Raw genomic sequence first — 25,918 nt, forward strand, 5'->3', positions numbered from 1 at the left:
TCACTTGCTATTTCCTTATTTTTTCTCTGCTAGGAAATATTCTCCACTATAATTCTAAGGCAAAAAAAAGAAAATCTAATGATACCAAATGTTTTTATTTAAAACTTTTGGATAAACATGAAATCAAAAACAAATAAACAAAAACCCTTTATACTACTCTATATTTATAAGAAACATTTCCTAGTCTTAAAATCCAGTCACATACTAAAGAGCAAGCATTTTCCAAACACTGAATGTATTCTATGGCTGATACAGAAGAAATTCAAGTGGCTTATTAAACATGCTTAAATGACAAGTACTACAAAGATCTCATATTTGATATGGAATATGAGATTAAAACCATGTTCCATTACTACCAATAAAGATACCTTTATAATATACAAAATAATTTTAATATATAAGATCTTAATTCTTACAATCCTGGGAACAGGTGGGGAAGATTATTACCCTCATTTTATAAGGAGGAAACACTTACATAGTAGCTGGGTGACTTCTAAGTTCATATAGCTAGAAAGTGCTAAATCTAGACTCAACCCTTAATCTTCTGCACAAATCTTATGATGCCATCTCTAACCACAGAACCAAATTGACAAGGACCAATCAATACCTGTTCAGTAAGTAATATTGAAACATTGCTGTATTTCTTATTGGTTTCAGACCCCAATGAAGCCAGACGCAGTAAGAAAAGTAGTAAAGCTGTCTCCCAGATCAAAAATTCCCAATTATAAGCATCATTCAGGAAAGTTTTATGCCCCTGAAGAACCTATACAAAGGACCAAAAATAGTTAAGTTTTTCAACTGTCTCAAAATCTATAGTCACTCCTTTAGCAATTTAAAAGGATTTATAAGTTACCGATACTTTATATGCAAAGCAGAAGAGGTTTAATACTCATATAAAGCATTATCTATTTAACTAATCACTATCTATTTCTCTAAGTTCCCATGATTTTTTCCTTTGCATGAAAGACAGCAAAAGTCTGGAAGTAACAAAGGAGGAAAACATACAACAAGTAAAATAAGACAAACACATTTCTGGCCTTTTAACCACTAGTGTGCCCACTCACGATTACATGGTAACCATTTTTCAAAGTATTAAATTTGCATTTATATGACTAGTAGAGCTTCCTAAAATATGTGGCCCATCCTACTGGTATGACTAGAAAGTCCTAAGGATCAGTTCTTTACCCCATTTGAGGATCCGAATAGCAGCAGCAGCAGCTACTAGTTATCAAGTGCCTATTATGTGCCAAGTTTTCTGGTAAGTCTTTGGTTTTTTCAAAATTTACTCAAGCAAGCCCAAGGTAAAATGGAATTGATTGAAAAATATACAGAGAACCCTCACTGAAACCAAATGCTGGCCTTTGGAAAACCAGGAAGTCACAGAGCAGCCTCCTTCTCCATCTCTCTTCCTCGAGGGCCATTTGGGCTCCTGTCACCACTCCTCTTAGCTAATTCTGTTGCCTTGCAAGACCCTTGTTTACTGCTCCCTCCAACTTTGATTTGTTCCAGCTTTGGTTTATCATAACACCCTACTGGCTGCACTGACCCCTACAGACCTTTCTTTTCCAAAGCCCACCACTGATATCTCAGCTTTTCAGTCCTCATTTCCGAAAGAGAGATACATTTAGTGTAGCCTGGGTCAAGTCCACCCTGCCAATCAGTTATAACTAGGGCATGAAACTAACAACTAGTAACAACCTAGGCCCACCTTTTCGGCAGGGAGGTTTGTTGTGTAGCAATAGATAACACACAAACCACAGCCAAATGGCTATAAAACCAAACACAAAGCAAAACTCTTAAAATCAGCCAGAGAAAGAGGACATTACTTTTGAAAGAGCAGCAATAAGATTAATAGCTGACTTCTCAAGAGAAAACATGGAAATCAGAAGACAACAGAATCCTAAAGGTACTGAAAGTGGCAAACCCAGAAATGTATACTCAGCAAAAACATCCTTTAAACATGAAAGTGATAAAAGACATTTTTAAACAAACGAAAACAGAATTCATCACCAAGAAGATTATTCAAACAGGGGGAAAATAATTCTAAAGAAAAACAGATATGCAAGAACTAATGAAAAGCAATGAAAAGGGTAAATATGTAGGTAAATATAAATGAATAACTGACTATAAAAAATAATAATTACATCTTGTGGGTTTAAAATATATGTAAAATTTAAATGAAGACCACTAATAATGGGCAAATGGGTAAATGAGATAAGTGTAAAAGGTCCAAGCATTATCAAGGAAGCAGAAATTAATAATTTGACTATAATAAGCTAAGGATGTACATTGTAATCTTTGAGGTCAGTGTAGTAAAAGAACATATAACAAGTTAACAGAAAGGATTAAATGGAATACTATAAAATATTAGATTAATAAAAGATGGCAAGAAAGTAGAGAAAAAGGAAAATTAACAGGGAGACCAAATAGGAACTAAATAGTATTTGTATTTATGGCAATTACATTAAATGTAAATGAACCAGACATCCAAAACACTAAGACTGTGAAGCTGGATTAAGAAACAAGCAACCAGGGGCGCCTGGGTGGCACAGCGGTTAAGCGTCTGCCTTCGGCTCAGGGCGTGATCCTGGCGTTATGGGATCGAGCCCCACATCAGGCTCCTCTGCTATGAGCCTGCTTCTTCTTCTCCCACTCCCCCTGCTTGTGTTCCCTCTCTCGCTGGCTGTCTCTATCTCTGTCGAATAATAAAAATCTTTAAAAAAAAAGAAAGAAAGAAAAAGAAACAAGCAACCAAAAAAAAAGATATGTTGATTACAGGAAACATGACTCAAATATGAAGACAAAATAAATGAAAGGGTAGACAAAGACATAACATGCAAAAACTAATCAAAAGACAGCTGGTGTAGTTAATATCAAAATAGAGTAGACTTTAAGTTAAGAAGCATTAGATTCGGGGCGCCTGGGTGGCTCAGTTGTTAAGCGTCTGCCTTCGGCTCAGGGCGTGATCCCGGCATTATGGGATCAAGCCCCACATCAGGCTCCTCCGCTGGAAGCCTGCTTCTTCCTCTCCCACTCCCCCTGCCTGTGTTCCCTCTCTCACTGTCTCTCTCTGTCAAATAAATAAATATCTTAAAAAAAAAAAAAAGAAGCATTAGATTCAGAGACATTTCATAAGATCATGAAAGACAAAGACAGCCTGACACTTTTCCAGGTTAAAGAAGACTAAAGAGACAGAACAACTAAATGCAACATGTGGTCCTGGGTTGAGAAAAGAATAACTATGAAGGTCATAAAAGTCAGCTTCGAGATATATGAAGTGAAAATTGACAGAGATTAAAGGAAAAAAAGAGAAATTCACCATCACAGTGGACACACTTCTGCCACTGGCTGACAGAATAAGCAGACCAAAAACATGAGTAAAGAAGCAGGAGATGCAAGCAACACAATGAATAAACTTGGACTAATTTACGTAGAAAGAATGTTGCTCACCCAAACAACAGAATACAAGTTCTTTCAAAGTGCTGATGGGGATTTAATGAAACTGACCATATGCCAGATAACAAAGCAAGCCTCCACAAATTTCTAAGGAGTGAAAACATTCAGAATGTGTTCTCTGACCACAGCAGAATTAAGTTAAAACTCAATAAATGGAACAATACAAGATAAGCCTGTAACTTCTTGTAATGAAGAAAGCACAGAGGTCCACCCCCACACCCCCCCAAAAAATACAGGGACCTGTTGAAAGGATATAGGAGGGGGCTTCAAGGGTCTCCCACTGGCCAAACCCGGGACAATTTAGGCCTCAAAAGAAATAGAGTAATAGATTACAATCTATTAGATAAAAACCAGAATATATGAGTCTATAATAAAAGAAAGAAAGGAAGGAAGGAAAGAAGGAAGGAAGGAAGGGAGGAAGGGGAAGGGAAACAAAGGAAAGGTCAACTATAGAGTGACAACTATCAAATGTGTGGAAGAAAAGATGGAGTTAGATAAATGAATATTTTGTAACCCTCATGGCACGACAGCTTTATTATCAGTCAAAAATTGCCAACTAAAATTAGAGTGATCTTAGAGTCTTAAAGCACTCAGAATTACTTTATCATCATTTCAAAAGTAAGGAAAATTAACAAGTATTCAAAATAGTAAAAGAAATTTAGATACATTTAAAAAAAATAGATATTTCAACATAACCATGCTGGTGCCTTGCTCTTGAGAAATAAATTTTTGTCTCGTGCACACACACGCACGCACGCACACACACACACACGCATGCGCACACATCTAAAACAGATACTGAACCATATTAGAATTTCCATTTTTCATTAAAACAGATACGAAACGCTTACCTGGGCACAACAAATGAAAGCAATTGAAAGTGTCAGTAAGAAGACTGAAGATACAACTACATCAACTGAACGCTGTGGACCCCGTCTCTGTGGAGTGAGACGCATAAGTTAACGTTTAAGATTATAGTTAGAGACAGCAAAGGCCCTCGCATCATTCACACTCTTTACTACATTAATGTGAAAATAAACATTTATAAGAAGTTTCTGGCGTAGGATTTTAACACATTTTGGACATGTTTAACTTTAAGCACCAAAATTCATGCTGTTCCAAATTAAGGGTGTGAGTGATTCACTGATGTATTTTCAGCTGGAATATTTTCCAAAAAGTCAGAAAAAGACTTTCAGTTTATGATTCTGCCCTAGGAATTTAAATTGTCTTCTCCCTTTCTAAGCTCTTCTTTACTGGCCTCTAACAGCTCAGCAGGTACGTCACCTCCAACTTGGTGTCCAGCATGCCTGTCGGCCACTGATACGATCTGTCCAGTGCACAGAACTAACCACACTGCTGAGTATCGGCTGCCAGCAATTTCAGTGGGCAGGTTTCCCACATATTCTCACATACATTCTGTGGCTAGTCCAATGAAACTCACCTTTAGAAAGGAACGCAGTGATAACCATATCTTAATGTTCTCCACTTTTTTAAGTCTGAAATGAGGTATTTCATATTTCCTAGCTTTCCGGGCAGAGGTAATATGGCTGAAGAGTTTTGCAAATAAAAATCTCTAGAGGAGGTTTTAAAAAAAAAGTCACAAAGTAAAAGGTACATGTGTGTCGTGTCTCTGTGTATTTATTTATATAATTTAAGCAATATTCCCAGTATATAAACAATAATAAAGGGATGAAATGCTAATCAGTGGTCACTTAGACCAAGTCAATAGCTCATGAACCCTGTTGCTTCCAAAGCACATTCCATCGTAATTTATGTCTTCCTAAAATGATACACTCTTGACATTTTCAAGGAATAGTCTTTGGAGACCTTTGTGAATCCCCAACTTCACAAACACAAATGTTTATACAGAATTCTGGTTTAGTCCTGGATTACATTTCCATTCAAAATCACGTTTTTTGCACATATCACCATGATATCAAGTCCTCAATTCCTAATTCTTATCGAAATTCAATAAATCTATTTCTCACTGGACCAGTTCCCATGGAAACATTCTGACTTAAGAAACAGCTACAGATGTTATGGGTAAACAAGCCTAAAGGTGCGCTGAGGTACAGGTCCTATGAAGTCCGCTAGGCTCTAAGCCTCTGCTTAAATCACTTACCCCTACACGTGAGCTCAGCAAAATGCCAGATTACAACATGTCATCTGTGAATAATCAATATCACGAGTGTTAAACCCACAAATACCAAAAGCCCACTCGTCAATCCTTCATTGCCCACGTTAACTTTTGGAGAGAGAACAAATCAAGAGAACAAAATCAACTCAATGAAATATCATACGCAAAAGCGGAGGCAAGGAATTTTACTTCTCTACTGACCTGTTTATATGTTCTCTCTGCCACACACATCATGAAAAAAAAAATCCAAGTAAGACACAATCGTTCAAAAAAATTAATCATAGACAGAATAATAATAGGTGTAACAGGTGGTGCCCCACAAAAGAGAGTAATGATCTCCTCAGCTGAAATGGACTTTAGCTGGTCGAGGCTCTTCTCATGGAAAAGTCGATGTAAAAAAGGAAAAAATGCTAATCCAATGGTGACGACATTTCCCAGCATCTGATAACCTACTCCTTGCTGATATGCATTGACCTGGGAATTAATTTAAAATGTCCATCATTATTACACAGTTAAACGGACTTACAAAGCAGGATTTATCAAGTACCATTTAGATTATTAAAAACTAAATCTGTTTTACAGCTAAAAGAAGTACAAATAAAAATAATGTGCAGATTTAGGACTCTTAAATTTCATTAAAATTCAGGCTTACATAAGATAAGGAATATTTGCAGAGTATACCTGAATAATTGATCACGTTCACAGAGAACTTTGTCACAAATACAAAAATATACTACCAAGTCAAGATTCTAACAACAAAATTAAAAATATATATATTTTGTTTCAAAAGCAGTTAGTCTTTTGATCACTGAATAGATCTTATGAAATAGCTGATCATTAAACAGTTTTCTGAGAAGTTTGAAAACTCATGAAACCTCACCCTGCTCATGATGATGCCACTTATTTCCAACACAGACATATCCATCTTTTTGCACTCATTCCCTTCCCAGATTATTGCACTAACTCGATCAGAGGCAGGACTTGAGTTCTGAAGCCAGAATAAGTGGTTCTAAAAAGAAAAATATAAAACTGTTTTCATCCACCCTTCTTTCTTTCGTCCGTTAGATTTTTCCCCATTGTTCAGTTCTCAGGCCACATTCACCAGTGTTGGACCTCATCATTCTATTCTCTCCCTCCCAGAGCTCATCGTGCCAATGGCCGCCTCCATGATGCTCATCTCTGGTCCCTTTCTCTTCAACAAGCCAATTTCTTACCTGGAGAGAGGCTAAACAGCTTCTGTGATGATGGGAGGTAGGATTCCGTGATCTCCAAGGTGGCCTCCCTGTCTAAATGTCTGGAAGTGAGGCTAAGCTTGGTGTATTCGTGGTATGTTAAGGAGAAAAGTATTTCTAGAACAACGTGACTGCACCGGAGGTAGAAGGAAGTTAGGTAGGAGAGCCGCTAATAGGCCTTACATGTTACATGAATGACTGAGTTCAGCTTTTCTCTGATCTAATCGGGATGCAGAAAAGCATAGAAAAGAAAGCTCAAGAGGAGAAAGCTCAAGATTTTTAAAAAAGTGCTACTTTCTTCTGCCATATAAGTTCTTATTCTTCAAGTACCAACTCAAGTCCCATTTCACCAACACAGTCAGCTCACTGCCACAAGCCTATATATTCTGCCCTTCTCTGAAATCAAAGACCCTTAGAGTCTATATCAGACAAATTAGCATGTAATTATATGCTACTTTTCTAATGTCCTCTACTTACTTCCCCTATAATCATCTTGTCCTCAAACTAAAATATAAATTTCTAAAAAAAGGACCACATGGTGTATTTCTTCTCTTTCGACTACAATGCTTAGCATAATGCTGATGAGCATTTATTGATTTATTCATTGATGAAGCCAAAAAATGTATGAAGCACCGCCTATGTAACATGCACCACAGATACAATGGAGAACAAGACAGACGCTGTCCTTGATATGAAGGAGCTTACAGGCGGTTGGAGACATGATTAAGTAAAGTTACTAAACGGCGTGGTAAGGGAAGGAAAGAGAGCTTCAGGAGCAAATGAAAAAGGCTTCTTAAGGAAGTATCATTCAAGCCAAGACCCGAAAAAGAAAAAGGAGTGAGCCAAAGGAACGAGCGTCAGAGAAAAGTGTGTTCCAGGCAAATAAGCCAGAGGCACATGGGGAACAGTACAGCTCTGAAAGAAGTTCAGAGTGGGGGCGGGGGGATAGTCAGGGGCAAATGAAGAAACAGAAGCAAATAATCCCAATGGGGGAAAATAGCAGTTAAAGGATTTTAAGAGGGATGGCGTCATTCTGGCCGTCTTGTGGAAGAGCAGATGAAGGGAGCGAGCCCACAGAAGCTGCTGTAAGGATCCAGAGAGCCCCAAGCAGGGGAGACACAAGTAGACAGACAGATATTATTCAGTGGAGTCAAGACGATGTGAGGACCAATTAGAAACATGCTGGAGACGGTGGGGTCTGCAAGGTTTCTGCCTTAGGTGGTCAGTGGTGGCATTCAAAAATATGGGGAATAAAAGAAGAACAGGGTAGGCAGGGGAATTGGGAGATATGAATTCCCTTTGATACGCTGAGTTTCATATAACCTAGTTATTCTTATATATGCCTTAAAATTATACTGAAAATCCCAAAAGTGCAAAGGAGGTCAAGATCATCAGGATACCGTGCATAACGACTGAGGGCTAATGTAATTTAGATGAATCTTCAGACTGAATGTAAAGAATATTTAGATTCAAGCTTTGATAGCAAAATTGGAAGGAAAAAAGCTTAAGGCTTTCACGAGAAAGTGTATGTTGCTTCTGGTTAGTCTTTAAGAATTGTATACATCTAATGAAGCAAGATTTTTTTCATGAAAATGTGTAACCTAAATCAATGGTATCCTAGAGTCAAGAAAATTCACTAATTCAACAAATGAATATCCACCGGCAGGTATTTATAAATCACTGTGGAAATATTTAGCCTAAAGAACAACAATCAAAACAGAAGAAATCACAATCATTGCCGCGAAAGATCTGAAATATTGATTTGAGAACCACTTCTAACCATTCAATCTACCCAGCAGTAGAAAAAGCTCTCTCATGAAGTAACAATCACACCAGCTCTAGAAGTATTTAAGCAGAGGCCACCGATCATCTGATGGGGATACTAATAATAATGCTAACATTTACCGGGTACTCATCTTGGCCAGACATTGTGCTGAGCACTTTATATTATCTCATCAGATCTATCACAACAGTCCCAAGAAGAAGCAACTATTATTACCTCATGAGAATTCCTACATCAGTTGGAAGGTTCAAATACCTTCTAAGGAATCTCTAACTCCAGGCTATCTGATTTTATGATATTAATATAAAACCTCAAATTAAAAGCTTCACTTGGTTTATACATTATTAGAGAAGCAAGCAATGCCATTTCTTAGTAATTCATGTATAACACTGTGATGTCTACGAAAATATGAGGTTGATGGACCAAACAACCCTGCTCACATAAAATGAACATTAAGGATCATTCTAAGGAAAATAATGAGGAAAAAGCATTATGAAGAAAAATTTAGGGCAGGGCAACTCCAGAGTACTCTCCACTGAGTTCTAATCCCAACATCTTCACTTACAGGCTATGCTCAATTTTCTCATCTCTAAATTAGAGATAATAACAGCTTCTACCATATATGATTATGGTAAAGTCAAGTGAGATAATATGGTACCTGGCATGTAAATATACAGTGAGTATTGGCTATTGTTACCATCACCTTTACAAACCTGCTGAAAAACATCTTCTTTGGGGTCACGTTTGGTCCCTGAGTGAAGGGTATTCACATGGGCCCCCTCACTGTCACTGGTGACAGATGACCGGCACTCTGGGCCATGCAGCAGGTCGTCCCATAGCATATCCTCAGTCTCCGAGTCATGGCGGGTGCTTTCTGAGTCTCTTCTCGACATGTTGAGGCTTCGAGAGCCACCGCTCATGCCAGACCTAGAGCCCTTTCAAGGAAAACAGAAAACCAAAACTATATATTTTTTTCATTCATTTTTAAAAGCAATCAGACACCTGAAATGAAAGTAAAACAAGTTATCTGTGGTGATGGTTGGCAAGCTTTCTTAAGTTGACCCCCACAAGGCTTCACGGAACAATAACAACATGTTAATATGTCAATGTTGAACTCCGATGACTCTCTAACAAGCAGGATTTTAAAAGGACTCCCTCTAAGAAGTTATTGCCAAATCATGAGCTTTTTCCACTCAAGTTCCCCGGGATGAGTGACTTCTGCAAGCATATCCCGAGGACCTACGCTGGACATAGGTGTGGCCGAGCCTTCTGACACACCCAAAGTGTCCCCTACTCTAAACACCGGGAGCGTGACTGCAGATCTAGTCCCATCCCGGGGGCCCAGCCAAACATGGAAAGGATAGTCGGACTGTGAAAAGGATGCACAATGCAGCTCTCCTACAGTACAAACATAAACACGCAAGTTTTTCCAGAAACCCCAACTGCCTTGTCAATCAAAACAAAAACCACACTATCACCATCTACCCCGCTCACCTCTGAATGATAACCTTCCAAAGGGACAATATCCCCGTGAGCTGCATCATGGGATCTGCTGCTCCCACCTCTCAGGGGTCCTTTCTCAAAAATACGTCTTCATCAGCATCAGTGCCACTTACAAAGGAATGAAGCTGAAGAATGAGCTCCATATTGCAAGTAAGTATCAGGGAACCTTCTCGTCCTCTGGGGACTGAGGAAGCTCTTGCTGAGCATCAGCTCATCTATGACACTTGTAAGATTACAGTCAAAGTGAAACGAGCTCCTTCGCTTTCTGGGGGTCAGTAGCCACATGAAAGCCACCAGGGAGGGAGTCAGACCACTGGTGGCAGGGGAGGCCAGGCAAATACAAACACTACTCTCAGACAACCGATAAAAAAAAGTAATGGATGAAGTTATTACACTCGCTCAGGACTGGGCCTTGAACGGTGACCCATCAGAAGGATACATTACCTGACTGAAGGCTGCCGATTCAAATTCTGATTCAGCCAGACTGTCCGAATCCCGTGCAATGTGACACCACTTGGGAGTGGACCTCTTTACCTGCCGCAAATCAAGCCAACAAACAAAAGGAACACATGTCCAATATCTTGTTACCATTCAATGACTTAGGAGTTAATGCCGGTACTTTGACAAACTAAACACTACCTGAGTGTTTAGGTGCCTGGTAAGGATCGATTTTCTGTTCTTGACTTCACAGCCGTTGTCACTTGAGGCCCCTTCCACACTCCTACGCAACATCATCATCTGCGTCCGGGCTTCGCCGTCCTCCTCACTTGACAGATCATCTGAAATCCCATTACCCAGACGCCCGAAAGCCTCCTAACAAAGAGAAAAGCCACTTCCTCACAGGGGACAGCCCAAAATACTCTAGGGAGTGGCACATATGAAAACAAAAAAGCACGTAAACACTAAGAAATGATGACAGTAAACCAAAACTGAACAAGCCTCTGTATTACTTGGGTCGCAATGAAGAGAAACAGCGAACTCTCTTGGGACTGAACAGGCTCACTGATGTATTAGGTAGAGGTTAGAAGCACAGGCTTGCGTCTGGGTCATGGCCCTTCTACTTACTAGCGATGTAACCAGAGGCAAGTAACCTGAGCCTCCAGTCCCTCACCTGAACAGTGATGATAAAGCACCTACCTCACAGAGCTGCGGCGACAATTAGATGACGTACTACGTGTAAAGCACTTCGGAGAGTGCCTGGTGGCGGTAATGGCTCAAGACTATTAGCTATTTTGTAATTACTAAATGCCACAGTCTAACAAATGAGAAAAGATTTCAAGACTATACAATGGAAGTGTAGTTTTAGAGACAGAACATCCCTGCTACACCTAGAAAATAGCTTCCCCAAGCCCCCATCATATGCTCACTGCATCTCTGGAATACGACACAGCGGCCTTGACACTGATCTGTTGATGAAACCTACCAGCCTACTGCTAAGGCTGGATCAGTAGCCGATGAAATAACAAGTTCTAGTCCTAGAAATTAAAGGAATAAACTAGAGTCTTCATGTGTTATTCTCCTTTTTGTGACCTGTGGTTTTACGTTTATCTGTTAAGACAAATTACACAAACCTATTAGTATCTATTTGATTTCTCTAGCAGAGTCTAAGAATAGCGCAATTTTACACAGGAAAGAAAAGATTTTATCTATAAATATATGTATATATATAATCATCTAAATCTTACCCTGCGGCACTTTTCTCCATCTGAAAATTTTGCTTTCTCTCTTGTTTGCCACATTCTAATCTCTGGTCGACACTGTCTCTTCTTGATGATAGGATGCAGACAACTTGAGTCGTTGTCAGTTTCAGTCCCTTTGTTACATATTAATTTTACTCTTTTAATCCTAATTTTAAAAAAGAAAAAAAAAGATTACTGGCTTATTTTCTTAAAGTACTATCTTTCACGAAATCATCTAATTTTGAAGAATTCAAGTCGACCCTTGAACAACACGGGTTTGAACTGCAGGACCCGCTTATTTGTGGATCTTTTAAAAAAAAAATACAGTACAGCATTATAAATGTATTTCCTCTTCCTTATGATTTTCTCCATCACATTCCTTTTCCTCTAGTTCACTTGACTGTAAAATACAGTATATAATACATATAACATACAAAATATATGTCTATCAACTATTCACGTTATTAGTAAGGCTTCTGGTCCACAGACACCCCTAACCCCTGCACTCAAGAGTCAACTGTATATTATTCTGGAAATCAAGAAAATTGAGAAATCACATTTTTCAGGCTTCTAGCTTGCCTAAGAGTGTAGGAAGCCAGGATACAGGTATCTCTAGCCTCCAGAGACTTATCACAATTAATTTTGAGAGTAAGCCTCTTCTTTTCACAGTTTTGCAAGGAAGTGGGTTCAGTCTTCACTTTCCCTCTCACACACAGTGCCAATGCCTACCTCACATCACCTGTTTATGCCACTCAGAGAAATGTCTTCCCTCTCCTGGTTCTTCAAAGACCAGCAATTCTTGACTCCTCCTGCTGACTACTTCAGCCCTGAATAATCACTGTCTGCTGGACTGCCTGGCCTTTAGTCAGCAAGTAACCACTTATGCTATCTTTACATTGCTGTGATTGCATCAAACTCTTATCTTCCTGATTGGACAGTAAAAATCTCCAGAACAGGGATGCCTGGTACGCAGCACGAGGTTCAGCATGAAGAACGCAAACTAAAGCGTGTAACCTATCTTCAGGAAAGTATGTGAATTTACAGGCATCCCCCACTTTTCAAAAGTTCACAAAAGCAAAACAAAAGTTTGCTTTTATGAAAGACCTACGTTAGGACCGCGGTTGGCAAACCGGAAGAACTCTGAAGAGGATTTTTGCTTTTTCGAGAAAGGGTGTAAGGTGAAACTAGCAATCAGCATTTGTTTTGCAGCAAGCCTGTGCCAGAAGCAGCATGCCCGCCGGTGGCAAGCTGACCCCTTGGAGCTCCTTCCCCGGGAGCTACACTCAGCATCTCAGCATCAAGCCGCCAGAGCTTTCAACTGCAGCTGTGAGCATCTGCGCTTTGTCTCAAGTTCTTTTGTGCGTCTGTTAGCAAGATGCACCCTAAGGTATCAGAAAAGCCTGAGAGAGGCTATTTTTTGGGCCTGAGAAGGCTCAGAAATTTTTCCATATGATTTCATGGTAATAGCTTCTTCGCTTTGTTCCATTTGGGCCTACAGAAGGGTTCATAGAAACACTCTACTTTTGGAAAGTGTGGGAAACATGTACTTTATCTTCAAAAAAGGAGCTGCAAAAGCACTTTATTTTTGAGTTGTAATCATTAATATATGACAAAATAAGTATTTCAAGTCAGACTAGTGTTGTCAAGACACTGCAAAATCATGAAGGAGATAGAATTGGTCTTGGATCCATTTCCCTTTCTGTCCTACAGCCCATCAACACCAGCTTCCTGCATCCCATTTCTGAAGAGGTGTCAGCTTTCACACTGAAAAATACCTGATCTTTTTAAAATTCTTTTTTCCTTCAAGATGGTAGCCAGTATAGCTTAAAATATTTACCCTTTCCAAGTATTTATATTTCTGTGAACCTGTGATCTAAAATATCATTAAAGATCACACAGAATGAAACTTTAATGGTAGACTCCTGGACTTGTGGGTAATCTGACAGACAGTGGAGACACCTGGAGGAAGCAAATCCTTCTAGAACCCTTAATGTTCACACCAAAATTATAATATGCTTACACTGTGTTCTCCTACTTAGATTACATACTAGGTTAACACTAATGTGAATATAAAATCAAGTAAACATTCCAGTGTGAGACTTCCCACCTGTTGCCAAAGAGAGTCTCCCAAAAACCACCAATAAAGGGAACAGACTCCAAAGTTTCTACTCCTCTGACTTTATCAGCAGAATTATTTCCATTTTCTCGGCTCCCATCACCATTGACAGTTTTCCGTAATTTTCTACAAAAAAGAAAAAAAAATTCCAATAACTTCAGATGATTCAAGAACTTTTATATTTCTGCCCTAAATATCCCTACAGAAAATGATACCAATGGGTTACAATGTGAAATGAAGTATAATGAATTTCATATAATGAGGATAAATCATGCAAGAATGTTTCTGACTGAAGGGCAAGACTGGATTCCAAACCAAAGTCCTATGCTATCATTTTGTTCAATGTTTAAAGAAATGGAGCTGATATTCCAAAACATTACTAGAAGAAAATTTTCGTACATATGACTGAGAGCTTTTTCAGGAACACTCAACACCATTAGCAGAAGGAACAATTCCTTTAAATATGGATCTCAGAAATCTATACGTTGGACACACTTCATCAGAGAACATGAAATGACAGCAACTGATCCTTTGTATTGATACCTGAAGCCATTAAAAGATATATCCTATAAATCACCAATGGGATACATTGCATGTGATTTCCTTAGAAATCATTCAATTAATTGAACAGAATTTTCAAGGAATCCTTTTTTTGAAAAAAAAAAAAAAAAGTTTTGAAAGTAACATTCAAAAATAAGAATAAATATGTTGAAATTCATTGCACCAAATGAAAAAAAATCTTCTTTACCAACTGTTTAGGGGAACAAAAATCTACAGATATTCTGAGGAAAGATAATATAATTTTTGGAAGGTAATATACCTAAATTTACCTTTAAAAAAACCTTTAACAGTTCCAAACCACCCATAGCACAAAACCAATAAAAACATGAAGTGAATTCAATGTGTAGAAAAGTCAAATTCACCTCTATTAAAAGCTCAGAATACTTAGAAATTCATTTTTATTATGTACCATTGAAAAAAGGTAAAAATTTTAGTAGCGCTAACCTTATGCACTAACATCCTTATTTATACAGTGAATTTTCACTGAATTTTGATCGAGACTGTATTTTGAAGAATGTGTTTTCAACATCACTATTTAAGGTAAATTTTAATAAAGTATAACATAGTATCAGATTTTTCCTTTCAAACCACTGTACTGTATAACAAAATCCCACCTGGGATTAAAAGGTTATGACAATGTTTCCCATCATCAGGAAGAAAAGTGAAAGCCAAAAAATAATTTTAAAAAGGCACGCAAAACAGGAAGATTTGTTATTAATTTCACCAAAGATTTTGTAAGTGTGTATAATGCCTCTTCTAGAAAATACACAACTACAAGTGTAACCTCTCATCTTACCTTCTTCTCCGATTTCCATTGTTTCCTGATGGCCTTGTTATCTGAGTAGACACAATTTGACAGTGGACAGTTCCCATGAGTAACATAAGGCACAAGGGTCCGAGTACTTCACTTACATTCACAATAGGCATCATAAAATATAACACGAGTGCTATAACTGAAAAGAAGAGGTTTCAAAATGTAAAACATAAAGGCTCATCTTTATATGTATTCCTAGCAACTGCACAAACTATTGTTACAAAAATCTATCGATTTAAAAAGTACAAGGTAAAAGCACCCAATTTTCTACAGTGCAATCCACCTGCACATCAGGTGAGTGAAAACTTGAAGCCTTAGGTCACAGAGCAAGAGAAGACTAATGTGTTTGAAGATTTGCTTTCCTGGCAATATAACAATCTAGATATTTCAAAAGGCTCTCCACCACAGCTAGATGCTGTATGATACATGCTATGAAGTGTTGTTCTGCTCAGAGGAACAATATTTTCCAAGGCCCACACCTGTACTGGTAGCAATTAGCAAAGCTGGGATTTGAACCCAGGCAACTGGGCTCTAGAGTCCTTACTCTTAACTACTATGCTATCATGCCTCTTCACATATGCATATGAACTGTCCAAAGAAATCAATGGTGAAAGAAACAGAAAAACATTAAAAATTACATCCAAAAAAACCCCAGATACCGTAATGTCATAGATGACTTTAACATAAAGATAATTGTTGTGATATACAAACTATTCCTATGTGGCGACAAAGCTAGCAAATTCATTTCATGCCCTAACACCCTATCACCCAAATATATCGATGATGGCACCAAATCAATAAACTACAGACCTTGCTAGCTTGTGAATGTGGGTATAAACTTACTAATGAAAAGCAGGCACCATGAATGAAGGGATTTTTGTCTATTTGGCTCACTGCTATAGCTAGATCAGTAAGTTGCACATAATGGATACTTAATATTTGTTAAATGAGTAACTAAAATACTATCACCATAAATTTGAATAATTCACCAAGACCATGCAGGGTTTATGCTGGAAAGAAAAATCTATCTCAGAGCCTTGATAGAACTATAAATGTATAGACATGGTAGGCACTTACAAATTTGCTGAATGAAATGATTCAATCTAATAATTTAATAACATGCAATTTGGGTCACATATATACAAAATATCTCAATTGACAATTGTGTAAAAGGCCTTTGTCCCTGATTCCTGGGAAGTAACCTGTAAATCCTTGGAATTTCTCAAGTGATGGAAGTTATTCACAGTGGGCTCCTTGGACCAAACCTGATAGTTTATGCCAATGAGGTGACTACAGATGGGGGTAGCCATACCAGGGAAACCAACCACGTGACTAGAGGGTTGAGGCTTTGAGCTACAGTGTACCAGCTTGACCTCTGGGGGAGAGTGGGGAGGAGGGCTGAAGACTGAGTTGACTACGTGGCCAATGACTCACGTGGTTATGCCTATATAATAAACCCTCAGTAAAAGTTCTGGATACCAAAGCTTGGGTGAGCGTCCCTGACTGGCAATAGTCTGTTAGTCTTGCTGCCCATCATGGCAGAAAGGGTACCATGTACCTGAAGATGATGAAAACTTCCTGTTTGGATTTCTCCCAAACTATGCATCTCTTCTAATTCATGTAATATAACTTTTAGTATAATAAAACTGTATTTGTAAGTATAGTACTTTCCTGAATTCTGGGAGTCATTCTGGTGAATTATCAAAGTTACCAGCAGGGGACCTTCAAAACTGTAGCCAGTGGGTCAGAAGTAATGGTAGCCCTGGGAACTCCCAAAGTGAGGCTGGCGTCTGAAGTGAAGGGAGTCTTATGAAGGACTGTATCTTTAACCTGTGAGTTTGGCCAACTCCTATAGTCAAAAGGCATTCCATAAAAATCAACATTTGTTCCTGATTTAGAATTAATCTTAAATGCCAATCTCTTCTAAAATAACAGGAATATGAAAACATGTCCCTAATGTACTAAAGAGGAAATCAACACACATCATACTAAGGAAGACACTTTGAATCAGGGACAAAAGGATGACCATTCTTACTGTTATTACTTAATGCTGCTCTGAAAATGCTGACTAATTCAATAATAGTAAATGAAATGTATGAAAAAGGAGGAGACCAGATTTTCACTATTTACTGACAACGTGGTTGCATAATTAGAAAATGTGAGCGAAGCACTGAAAAACTACTGAAATTAATGAGGATTTAACAAAGTGGTGGGTTATAACAATTTTAAACATAAACTAATAGTTTTCAAATGTCACAGCACTAACCAGTTGAAATTTATAAAACAAAAAAAAAAGCGTCATATCTGCAGGAGCAACAAAAATAAAAACAAATATTTTACTTTAATGTGGAAGCACTGAAGTGTCCACTGACAGATGAATATATAAACAAAATATGGGACATACATATAATGGATTCTTATTCACCATTAAAAAGGAAGGAAGTGCACATGCTATGTGTGGATGAACCTTAAAAACATTAGACTAAGTGCAATAGGCCAGGCTCAAAAGGACAGACAGGGCATGGTTCCACTTACATGAGGTATCTAGAGTAGTCAAATTCACAGAGAAAGAAAACAGAATGGTTGTCAGGGGCCTGAGCTTGGGGGGGATTTGGGGAATCACACAATTACTGTTTTATAGGTATAGAGTTTCAGTTTGGAAAGATGAAAAAAGTTCTGGAGATGGATGGTAGTAGTGATGGTTGCACAGCAATGTAAGTGGACTTGATGCCACCGACTGTATACTTAAGAATGGTGAAGATGGTAAATTACATGTTATGTATATTTCACCGCAATAAAAAATTTGAGTTTAACTTTTAGAAGATCTAAACAGGCCTCATAAGAAATAAAAATCCTACAAAGCTTTACTGAGAAATAAAACAGAAGACTTGATTAAAAAGTGAGATATATCAATATCCTTCCCATTCCCCCCAAATATTTCTACATCTTCATGGGAAGGGGAGATTACAGTCTAATTCCAAACTACTTCTTTGTTTCGATTAGGATAAAATAATTCTAAATTATTTTGAAAAAAATTAGCAAGTTCAAACACCTAAGAAAATACTGGAGAAGCAGAATACTTGAGGAATGGTTCTGCTCAATGTTACTACATATTCAACAATTATAGTAATTAGAGAAACGTGGTGCAGATATGAGAATAACAAGACAAATCGATGGTGCAGAATATGTGTTTAGAAATAGACCATGATGTGTATGAAAATTTAATATATATAATTTAATATATCTCAACAAGAGAGAAATTCTTCAATAGCGAACACATGGAAAAACATTTAACTTCACCTTTACAAGCTACCAAAAAAATGCAGACTAAATGAGCAAAACTCAATGTTTTGTATATCCAAGTAGGTAACAATCTTTAAAATTATAATAATGCTTGTCAGACTGTGGTAAAACAGGCATTCTCATCCACTACTTTCCAAAAGAAGTGTGCCACTAGCAATTTCATTTTATGCACTAAAAGCCTTAAAATGTTTATATTCTTTGATCTCTTAATTCTATTTCAGAGAATAAATTCTAAAGAAATAATATAAAATATGGAAAATTTTGTTCATGATGGCATTATTAATAGGAAAAAAAAACCCCAGGAACAATCTAAATGCTTACAATATGGGAACAGTTATATGAATTATGGTATTTTTATATAATGGGATATTGAGTAGCTATAAAAAGTATTTATGGTAAATCCATATGAGAGAATCACAGACATGAAAATGATCATTTTAAATGATGGTGTATCCATATGATGGAATACTATGTAGCCATTAAAATGACAGCTATTTCATTACAATTAAAAAAAACTAAAAATTCGGTTTCTTATTCACACTATCCACATTACAAGTCTTCAACAGCCAATAGGACTGGGTAGTGCAGACACAGACATTTCTATCTTCAGTAGAAATTCTATTAGCATTGTTACAACTTTAGAAAATTAAACTTATATATTTGTAAATTCATACGTTTATTTTTCCCTGCATAATTTAAACAACTCAAAAAAACCGACACACATAAGAGAGAACAAAAATCACCCCAAATCCTTCTATCCTAACCCAACCTTCACTTACTCTGTTCTAATTCATGTCTTTTTGTTCGGGTATAACCAGAGTGCATATGAGGTTACATGCACAACACTTTACAAAGTATTCCTGGTAGACAGTGGCCATATAGTGGTAAAGAGAATGTGCTGGGCTCCTGTACATAGTGAGAAGAGAAAAGCCAACATCACGTAGTTGTATAATACAGAAATTAAAATAGATTCCTGAGAAATGGTAGGACTATTTAGAAAGTATAGATAGGGATGGCCTCTCAGGGAAAGTTCCATCTGAGCTCAGATCCTAAAGATGAGAAAAAAGATAGCCATGTGAAAAGCCTTAAGATTGTTTCAAACAGAAGGAAGAACTCTGCTCGAAGCACAGAAAAAGGCCATGATACCTCCAGCGAGCAAGGAGGAGTGCTGTAAGACGCCTCTGAGAGGCCAGAAGGAACCAGATCATGGAGGGCCCTGCAGGCTGTGGTGAGGAGTCTGGATTTCACTCCAAGGCCAATAAGAAGTCTCTCAAGGGTTTTCAGCAGGAAGAAGACGTGATACGGATTCTACTGTAAAAGATTTGTCCAATTGCTGTGAAAAGAGTGGTTGGTATGAAGGAGGCTCAGAGTAGACATCATTCCAGTGGTCTAGGCAAAGCGATACTGGTGTGGTGGACCATGATGGGGAAAAAAAAAATCCAGAGTTCCATGTTGGATATGATAGGTTCAAGATACCTTTTAAATCTCTATACATCAATGCCTGAAAGCAGGCAGTTAGATTTGCAAGTCTGAAATTCAGCAGAGATCTGGCCTGAAGATACAAATTTCAGAATCAACAGTTTATCAGCTATATTTAAACAATGGGGTTTGATGAGAGTACCTAGAGAAGAGAATCCAGGACCCAACCTTGAGGTAATCCAATATTCAAAGGTCACACAGAAGAAAGGATTGAAAAGGCCTGGCCAGTGAGACAGGTAGAAAGAAATTCAAGAAAGACGAGTTAGACAATTGTGTTTGCTCTCTGCGAGCAAATATATCTAAGATGATCTCCAAATGGTGTATATCCCTTCATTTCCTTGCACTTTAAACTCTCAAATGAAAGGGTAAATATAAGAACAGTAAAGTCTGCATTATCTAATAACAAAAGCAGCAAAAAGAAACTGTCATAATTTATTCCACCCCTTTAATTACCTTGCATGAGGTAAAGCAGTAGCAGCCAAACAAAGATTCTTAAAGAGGTAACCTGAATCCACCAATTGCTGAACAATGGAAAAAATACAACTCGAACAAGCCCCTTCCGAGTCAGAGATGTCCATGGAATTTCAGGTTTGGCTTTGGCAAATGTTGAGCCTTTAAATATACAATAAGACAAAACATCAAACATTTACATACACTATACTAATGCCTACTTGTAACACTGTATTAAAAACAGCTGAGAGCAAAAATCACCACATAACCTGTTCAGTTAAAAAGAATTCTCTTAGATGTTCAATAAATATAATAACTTCTTGCCTCAATCACTGGGACAGGAGCTCAAAATAAGCCAAGCTGACTTGAATGTTATACAATGTATTTTTCTCAATTACACAACAGCAGTTTCCAAGTGCATCCCTCTTTCACCCTAATGTGATTTATGTAGCCACAAAGAACCAAAGCAAAGGGGGAAAAAATCCCAAGGCCTGAATGATGAGAGAAGAATATTCCTTTGGGAAATTAAAGTACACTGTCATATAGGGAAGATATCTAAAAAAGAATCTCTAGCACAACTACGAAATAGTCTAATAAAATACATAAGAAACAAACCAACTTCAGAACTCACCTCTGATTAAGTCAACGTCAATCAAGTCTGGTTTTATGTGACCCATCTTTTTTGGTTTGTTTTTGAAGCCCTAGGATAAAACAAAACCAAAACAGAGATAAGGGTAAAAAGCCCTTTTAAATACAAAAGGTAAAATTATTTCTTTTTTTCTATATTTGACTCCCTTTTACTGGGGACACTTTAATCCTAATATTCCTTAAAATAACTTATCATAATGTTTTAGTTTGTAGTTTACCAAGTAATGCACGAATATGCTTTTATTACTTTTGTAAATGATCCAACAATGCCAAAGGGTCAGGAAGTACAAAATAATAGTCCCTTCATCCCCTCTCCTCTCCTCCTGGTTTCAGTCATTAAAAACAAATAACTTTCATCTTTTTTTTTTTTTTAAGTAGGCTCCACATCCAGCGTGGAGCCCAGCATGGGGCTTAAACTCACAATCCTGAGACCAAGACCTGAGCTGAGATCAAGAGTCAGGTGCTTAACTGACTGAACCACCTAGATGCCCCTACTTCTGTACTTCTAAATAATATGTTAATACTGCCATTTTTTAATTTATTGATTTTGGACATAATCCACTGACTCCTAATACAGCATATGAGAATTTAGCTCTTACACAACTAATCCCCACATTCTAACTTCCACCCAAAAAACATATATCCTTACAATAGTTATATTAATTTTTTTTAAAGATTTTATTTATTTATTTGACGGAGAGACAGCCAATGAGAGAGGGACCACAAGCAGGGAGAGTGGGAGAGGAAGAAGGAGGCTCCCAGCAAAGCAGGGAGCCTGATGTGGGGGTTGATCCCAGGACCCGGGATCACGCCCTGAGCCAAAGGCAGAAGCTCAACGACTGAGCCACCCAGGCACCCCTAGTTATATTAATTTGTGATAAATCAGTAATTAGTAGTGATCACTATGAAATATTGTTTCCTGTAAACCATATTTTATATTTTCCTATTTTACTCTATGGAGTCAGCTAAAACATTTATCATTTTCCAAATACTCAAATGCCAGAAAACTAATCAAAATCTTTTTTTTCTTAAAAAATTCCTGGAAATGCCCTTTCCAGAAACTTCTATCTTCCTGCTGCAATCAGACTGGTTGTTCTCAGGGCCTGCTGCACAACTAGCTATAAAGCAGGACTTCTCACTATCACTCTGACAACTCCCTTCACCTCTGTGGTCAATCTCTAGCTCCTACATCCCATGCCTTTCTGAAGTACATCCTTCAGGAGCTTCCTGAGGAAGGGGTCACACAAGATAACTTTTTTTTTTAATAATAATTTTTTATTATGTTATGTTAGTCACCATACAGTATATCCTTAGTTTTTGATGTAGTGTTCCATGATTCATTATTTGCGACAAGATAAGTTTTTTAAGCCTCGCATGTCTGAAAATAAATTCATTTTACCCTTATACCTAATAAAAGGTTACACTAGAGTGTAGAATTCTAAGTTGTTAATAATTTTCCTTCAGGAATTAAGACATTTTTCTACTGCTTTCTAGCTTCCAATGTTGCCGTTGCAAACTCTAGTGCCTTTCTGATTCCTGATCCTTTGAGTGCGAATCGTTCCTTTCCTCTGAATCTTCACTTTATTCATGGTGTTCAGAAATTTCATAATGATATGCCTTGATATGAGTCTTTTACATCTATTGTGCTGAGAATCCCATCTATATGGCTTTAGGGAAGTTTTCTTATAATTTATTTTTATATTTCTTCCCTTCTCAGACTTAACTTTGTCTCCTATTTTCTACCTCTTTTGCCTTTTTGTTTTGCTTTCTGGAAATTTCCTCAAATTCTTCTATTAAATTTTTCATTTTGACTCTGAGTTCATTTCTTTTTGTTCTCTTTTTATTTTGAAGGATTTCTTCAAATACCTAGTAATCACTGGCTTTCTTTATATATTAGAATGAACACTGAAAACCTGATGGACTCAATATTCTACTTCAAGGTATATATCCAAAACAAATGTGTACGTATTTCACTAAATAATGTGTACAACATGTCCACAGAAGAATAATTTCTAAGAACTCCGAATTGGAAACTACCCAGCAACAACAATTGGATATTGCCCATCAACAGCAGAATGCATAAATAATTGTGTGTTGTATTGAATAAGCTACAATTACACAACATGAATCTGACAAACATAATACTGAACAAAAAAAATTAGACACGAATGTGTATGTATTGTATTATTTCATTTATATAAAGTTGAAAAAGGCAAAATTGATCTATAGCGCTAGTAGTTGGGATACTGGTCTACCTCTGTTGGTAGCAGTGACTGGAAGAGTATGGAAGGGAAGCTTCTGTGGTACTGCTAATTATTTATCTCTTGATCTTAATGCTGGTTACACAGTTATATTCAGTTTGAGAAAATTCCTCAACCTGTACACTTAAATTTTGTTATATATGCATGTGTATAAGTATATCCATATGTACTGAACATGTTTTACTTCAATAGAAAGTCTTTATTTTTTTTTAAGCTGGGTATGTTTACTTTTTTTTAATATTATTTTATTACGTTAGTCACCATACAGTACATCCCTAATTTTTGATGTAAAGTTCCATGACTCATTACAATAGAAAGTCTTTAAAACTTATTAGAAGCTCTATGTATATTAGCATAGCTTATAGACTTGAGATTTCTCTACAGAGTAATCAACAAGCTTGAGGAAATCACCAAATGTCTATATCTGGAGGCATTTTTTCTAGGGTCATTCAAGGCTCTTCAAAGAATTTTCCAGTAATTCTCCTTGGTTGAAGTTTAGGAAGGCTAAAGATTTCTGTGGTGGAAGTTCTGAGATTAAACCAAGGGGCTCATAATTCTGCTTTTAGAATCATGATTCTTGCCTGCCCTTCAGTGTCCACAGACCCTTCTCCAATGAATTGTCTCAGAAGAAATATCACCAGTCTCCTTCATAGGGGCATTGTTGCCTGTCTTTAAGGAATTGACAAGAAGACAGAAGGTCCAATCTCCCTGCATACAAAGTTCATTCAATATCCCATTTAATTGGGATGCCATCCCGATCAAAATACCAATGATATTTTTCAAAGAACTGGAATAAACAGCCCTTAAATTTGTGTGGAACCAGAAAAAGCCCCGAATCGCCAAGGAATTGCTGAAAAGGAAAAACAAAGCTGGGGGCATCACATTGCCGGATTTTAAATAATACCAATGGAACAGAATAGAGAACCCAGAAATGGACCCTCGGCTCTTTGGGCAACTAATCTTTGATAAAGCAGGAAAAAACATCCGGTGGAAAAAAGACAGTCTCTTCAATAAATGGTGCTGGGAAAATTGGACAGCTACATGCAAAAGAATGAAACTTGACCACTCTCTCACACCATACACAAAAATAAACTCCAAATGGATGAAAGACCTCAATGTGAGACAGGAATCCATCAAAATTCTAGAGGAGAACATAGGCAACAACTTCTATGACATCGGCCAGAGCAACCTTTTTCACGACACATCTCCAAAGGCAAGAGAAATAAAAGATAAAATGAACTTATGGGACTTTATCAGGATAAAGAGCTTCTGCACAGCCAAGGAAACAGTCAAAAAAACTAAGAGACAGCCCACGGAATGGGAGAATATATTTGCAAAGGACACCACAGATAAAGGACTGGTATCCAAGATCTACAAAGAACTTCTCAAACTCAATACACGAGAAACAAATAAACAAATCATAAAATGGGCAGAAGATATGAACAGACACTTTTCCAATGAAGACATACAAATGGCTAACAGACACACGAAAAAATGTTCAAAATCATTGGGCATCAGGGAAATTCAAATCAAAACCACACTGAGATACCACCTTACGCCAGTTAGAATGGCAAAGATAGACAAGGCAAGAAACAACAATTGTTGGAGAGGATGTGGAGAAAGGGGATCCCTCCTACATTGTTGGTGGGAATGCAAGTTGGTACAGCCACTCTGGAAAACAGTGTGGAGGTCCCTTAAAAAGTTAAAAATTGAGCTACCCTATGATCCAGCAATTGCACTACTGGGTATTTACCCCAAAGATACAGACGTAGTGAAGAGAAGAGCCATGTGCACCCCAATGTTCATAGCAGCATTGTCCACAATAGCTAAATTGTGGAAGGAGCCGAGATGCCCTTCAACAGATGACTGGATTAAGAAGTTGTGGTCCATATATACAATGGAATATTACTCAGCCATCAAAAAGAACGATTTCACAACATTTGCAGCAACATGGACGGGACTGGAGGAGATAATGCTAAGTGAAATAAGTCAAGCAGAGAAAGACAATTATCATATGGTTTCACTCATTTATGGAACATAAGAAGTAGGAAGATCAGTAGGAGAACAAAGGGAAGAAGGAAGGGGGGGTAATCAGAAGGGGGAATGAACCATGAGAGACTATGGATTCTGGGAAACCAACTGAGGGCTTTAGAGGGAAGGGAGGTGGGGGGTTGGGATAGGCTGGTGACGGGTATTAAGGAGGGCACGTATTGCATGGTACACTGGGTGATATGCAAGTAATGAATCATGGAACTTTACATCAAAAACTAGGGGTGTACTGTATGGTGACTAACATAATAAAAAATTATTATAAAAAAAAATACCCCATTTAACTGCCTCACATGAAACCTGGTGCATTCAAGTCCTAAGCCTCTCTGGGGAGCTCTGCAGGGCAACTGGCACTTTCCCCTGTTCTCCTAACACTCTGTTCCATTCATTTTTCATCTTCCAAATATGTGTTGATTCCTTATCTACTAAGCTCTTCCTCCTCAATCT

The 25,918-nt window shown here is 37.7% G+C and overlaps 1 protein-coding gene across 35 annotated transcripts in view; it reads right to left on the bottom strand.

Annotated features, from left to right (window-relative positions):
- The window catches only part of PHTF1 (putative homeodomain transcription factor 1), a 70,797-nt gene that overhangs the window by 26,844 nt on the left and 18,035 nt on the right, over positions 1–25,918 (bottom strand). For 22 of the 35 annotated variants that reach the window (XR_004623375.1, XR_004623372.1, XR_004623369.1 and 19 more), the window contains 13 exons: positions 21,145–21,214; positions 20,517–20,675; positions 15,264–15,420; positions 13,898–14,032; positions 11,797–11,956; positions 10,751–10,924; positions 10,556–10,645; positions 9,322–9,543; positions 6,474–6,602; positions 5,795–6,067; positions 4,898–5,029; positions 4,308–4,394; positions 608–763 (listed from right to left, as the gene is read on the bottom strand). Coding sequence is in view for 1 of the 35 variants with exons in the window: in XM_002918246.3 (XP_002918292.1) it covers positions 608–763; positions 4,308–4,394; positions 4,898–5,029; positions 5,795–6,067; positions 6,474–6,602; positions 9,322–9,543; positions 10,556–10,645; positions 10,751–10,924; positions 11,797–11,956; positions 13,898–14,032; positions 15,264–15,420; positions 20,517–20,675; positions 21,145–21,214 (1,944 nt within the window). In the remaining 34 variants the exon portion in view is untranslated. Of the gene's footprint in view, positions 1–607; positions 764–4,307; positions 4,395–4,897; positions 5,030–5,578; positions 6,068–6,473; positions 6,603–9,321; positions 9,544–10,555; positions 10,646–10,750; positions 10,925–11,796; positions 11,957–13,897; positions 14,033–15,263; positions 15,421–20,516; positions 20,676–21,144; positions 21,215–25,918 lie in introns of those variants that run through there. The other 13 variants (XR_004623389.1, XR_004623388.1, XR_004623386.1 and 10 more) reach the window with 3 other exon arrangements.

This window comes from Ailuropoda melanoleuca, chromosome 2 (assembly GCF_002007445.2).
Source record: "Ailuropoda melanoleuca isolate Jingjing chromosome 2, ASM200744v2, whole genome shotgun sequence".
In the NCBI taxonomy this organism is placed as follows: domain Eukaryota; kingdom Metazoa; phylum Chordata; class Mammalia; order Carnivora; family Ursidae; genus Ailuropoda; species Ailuropoda melanoleuca.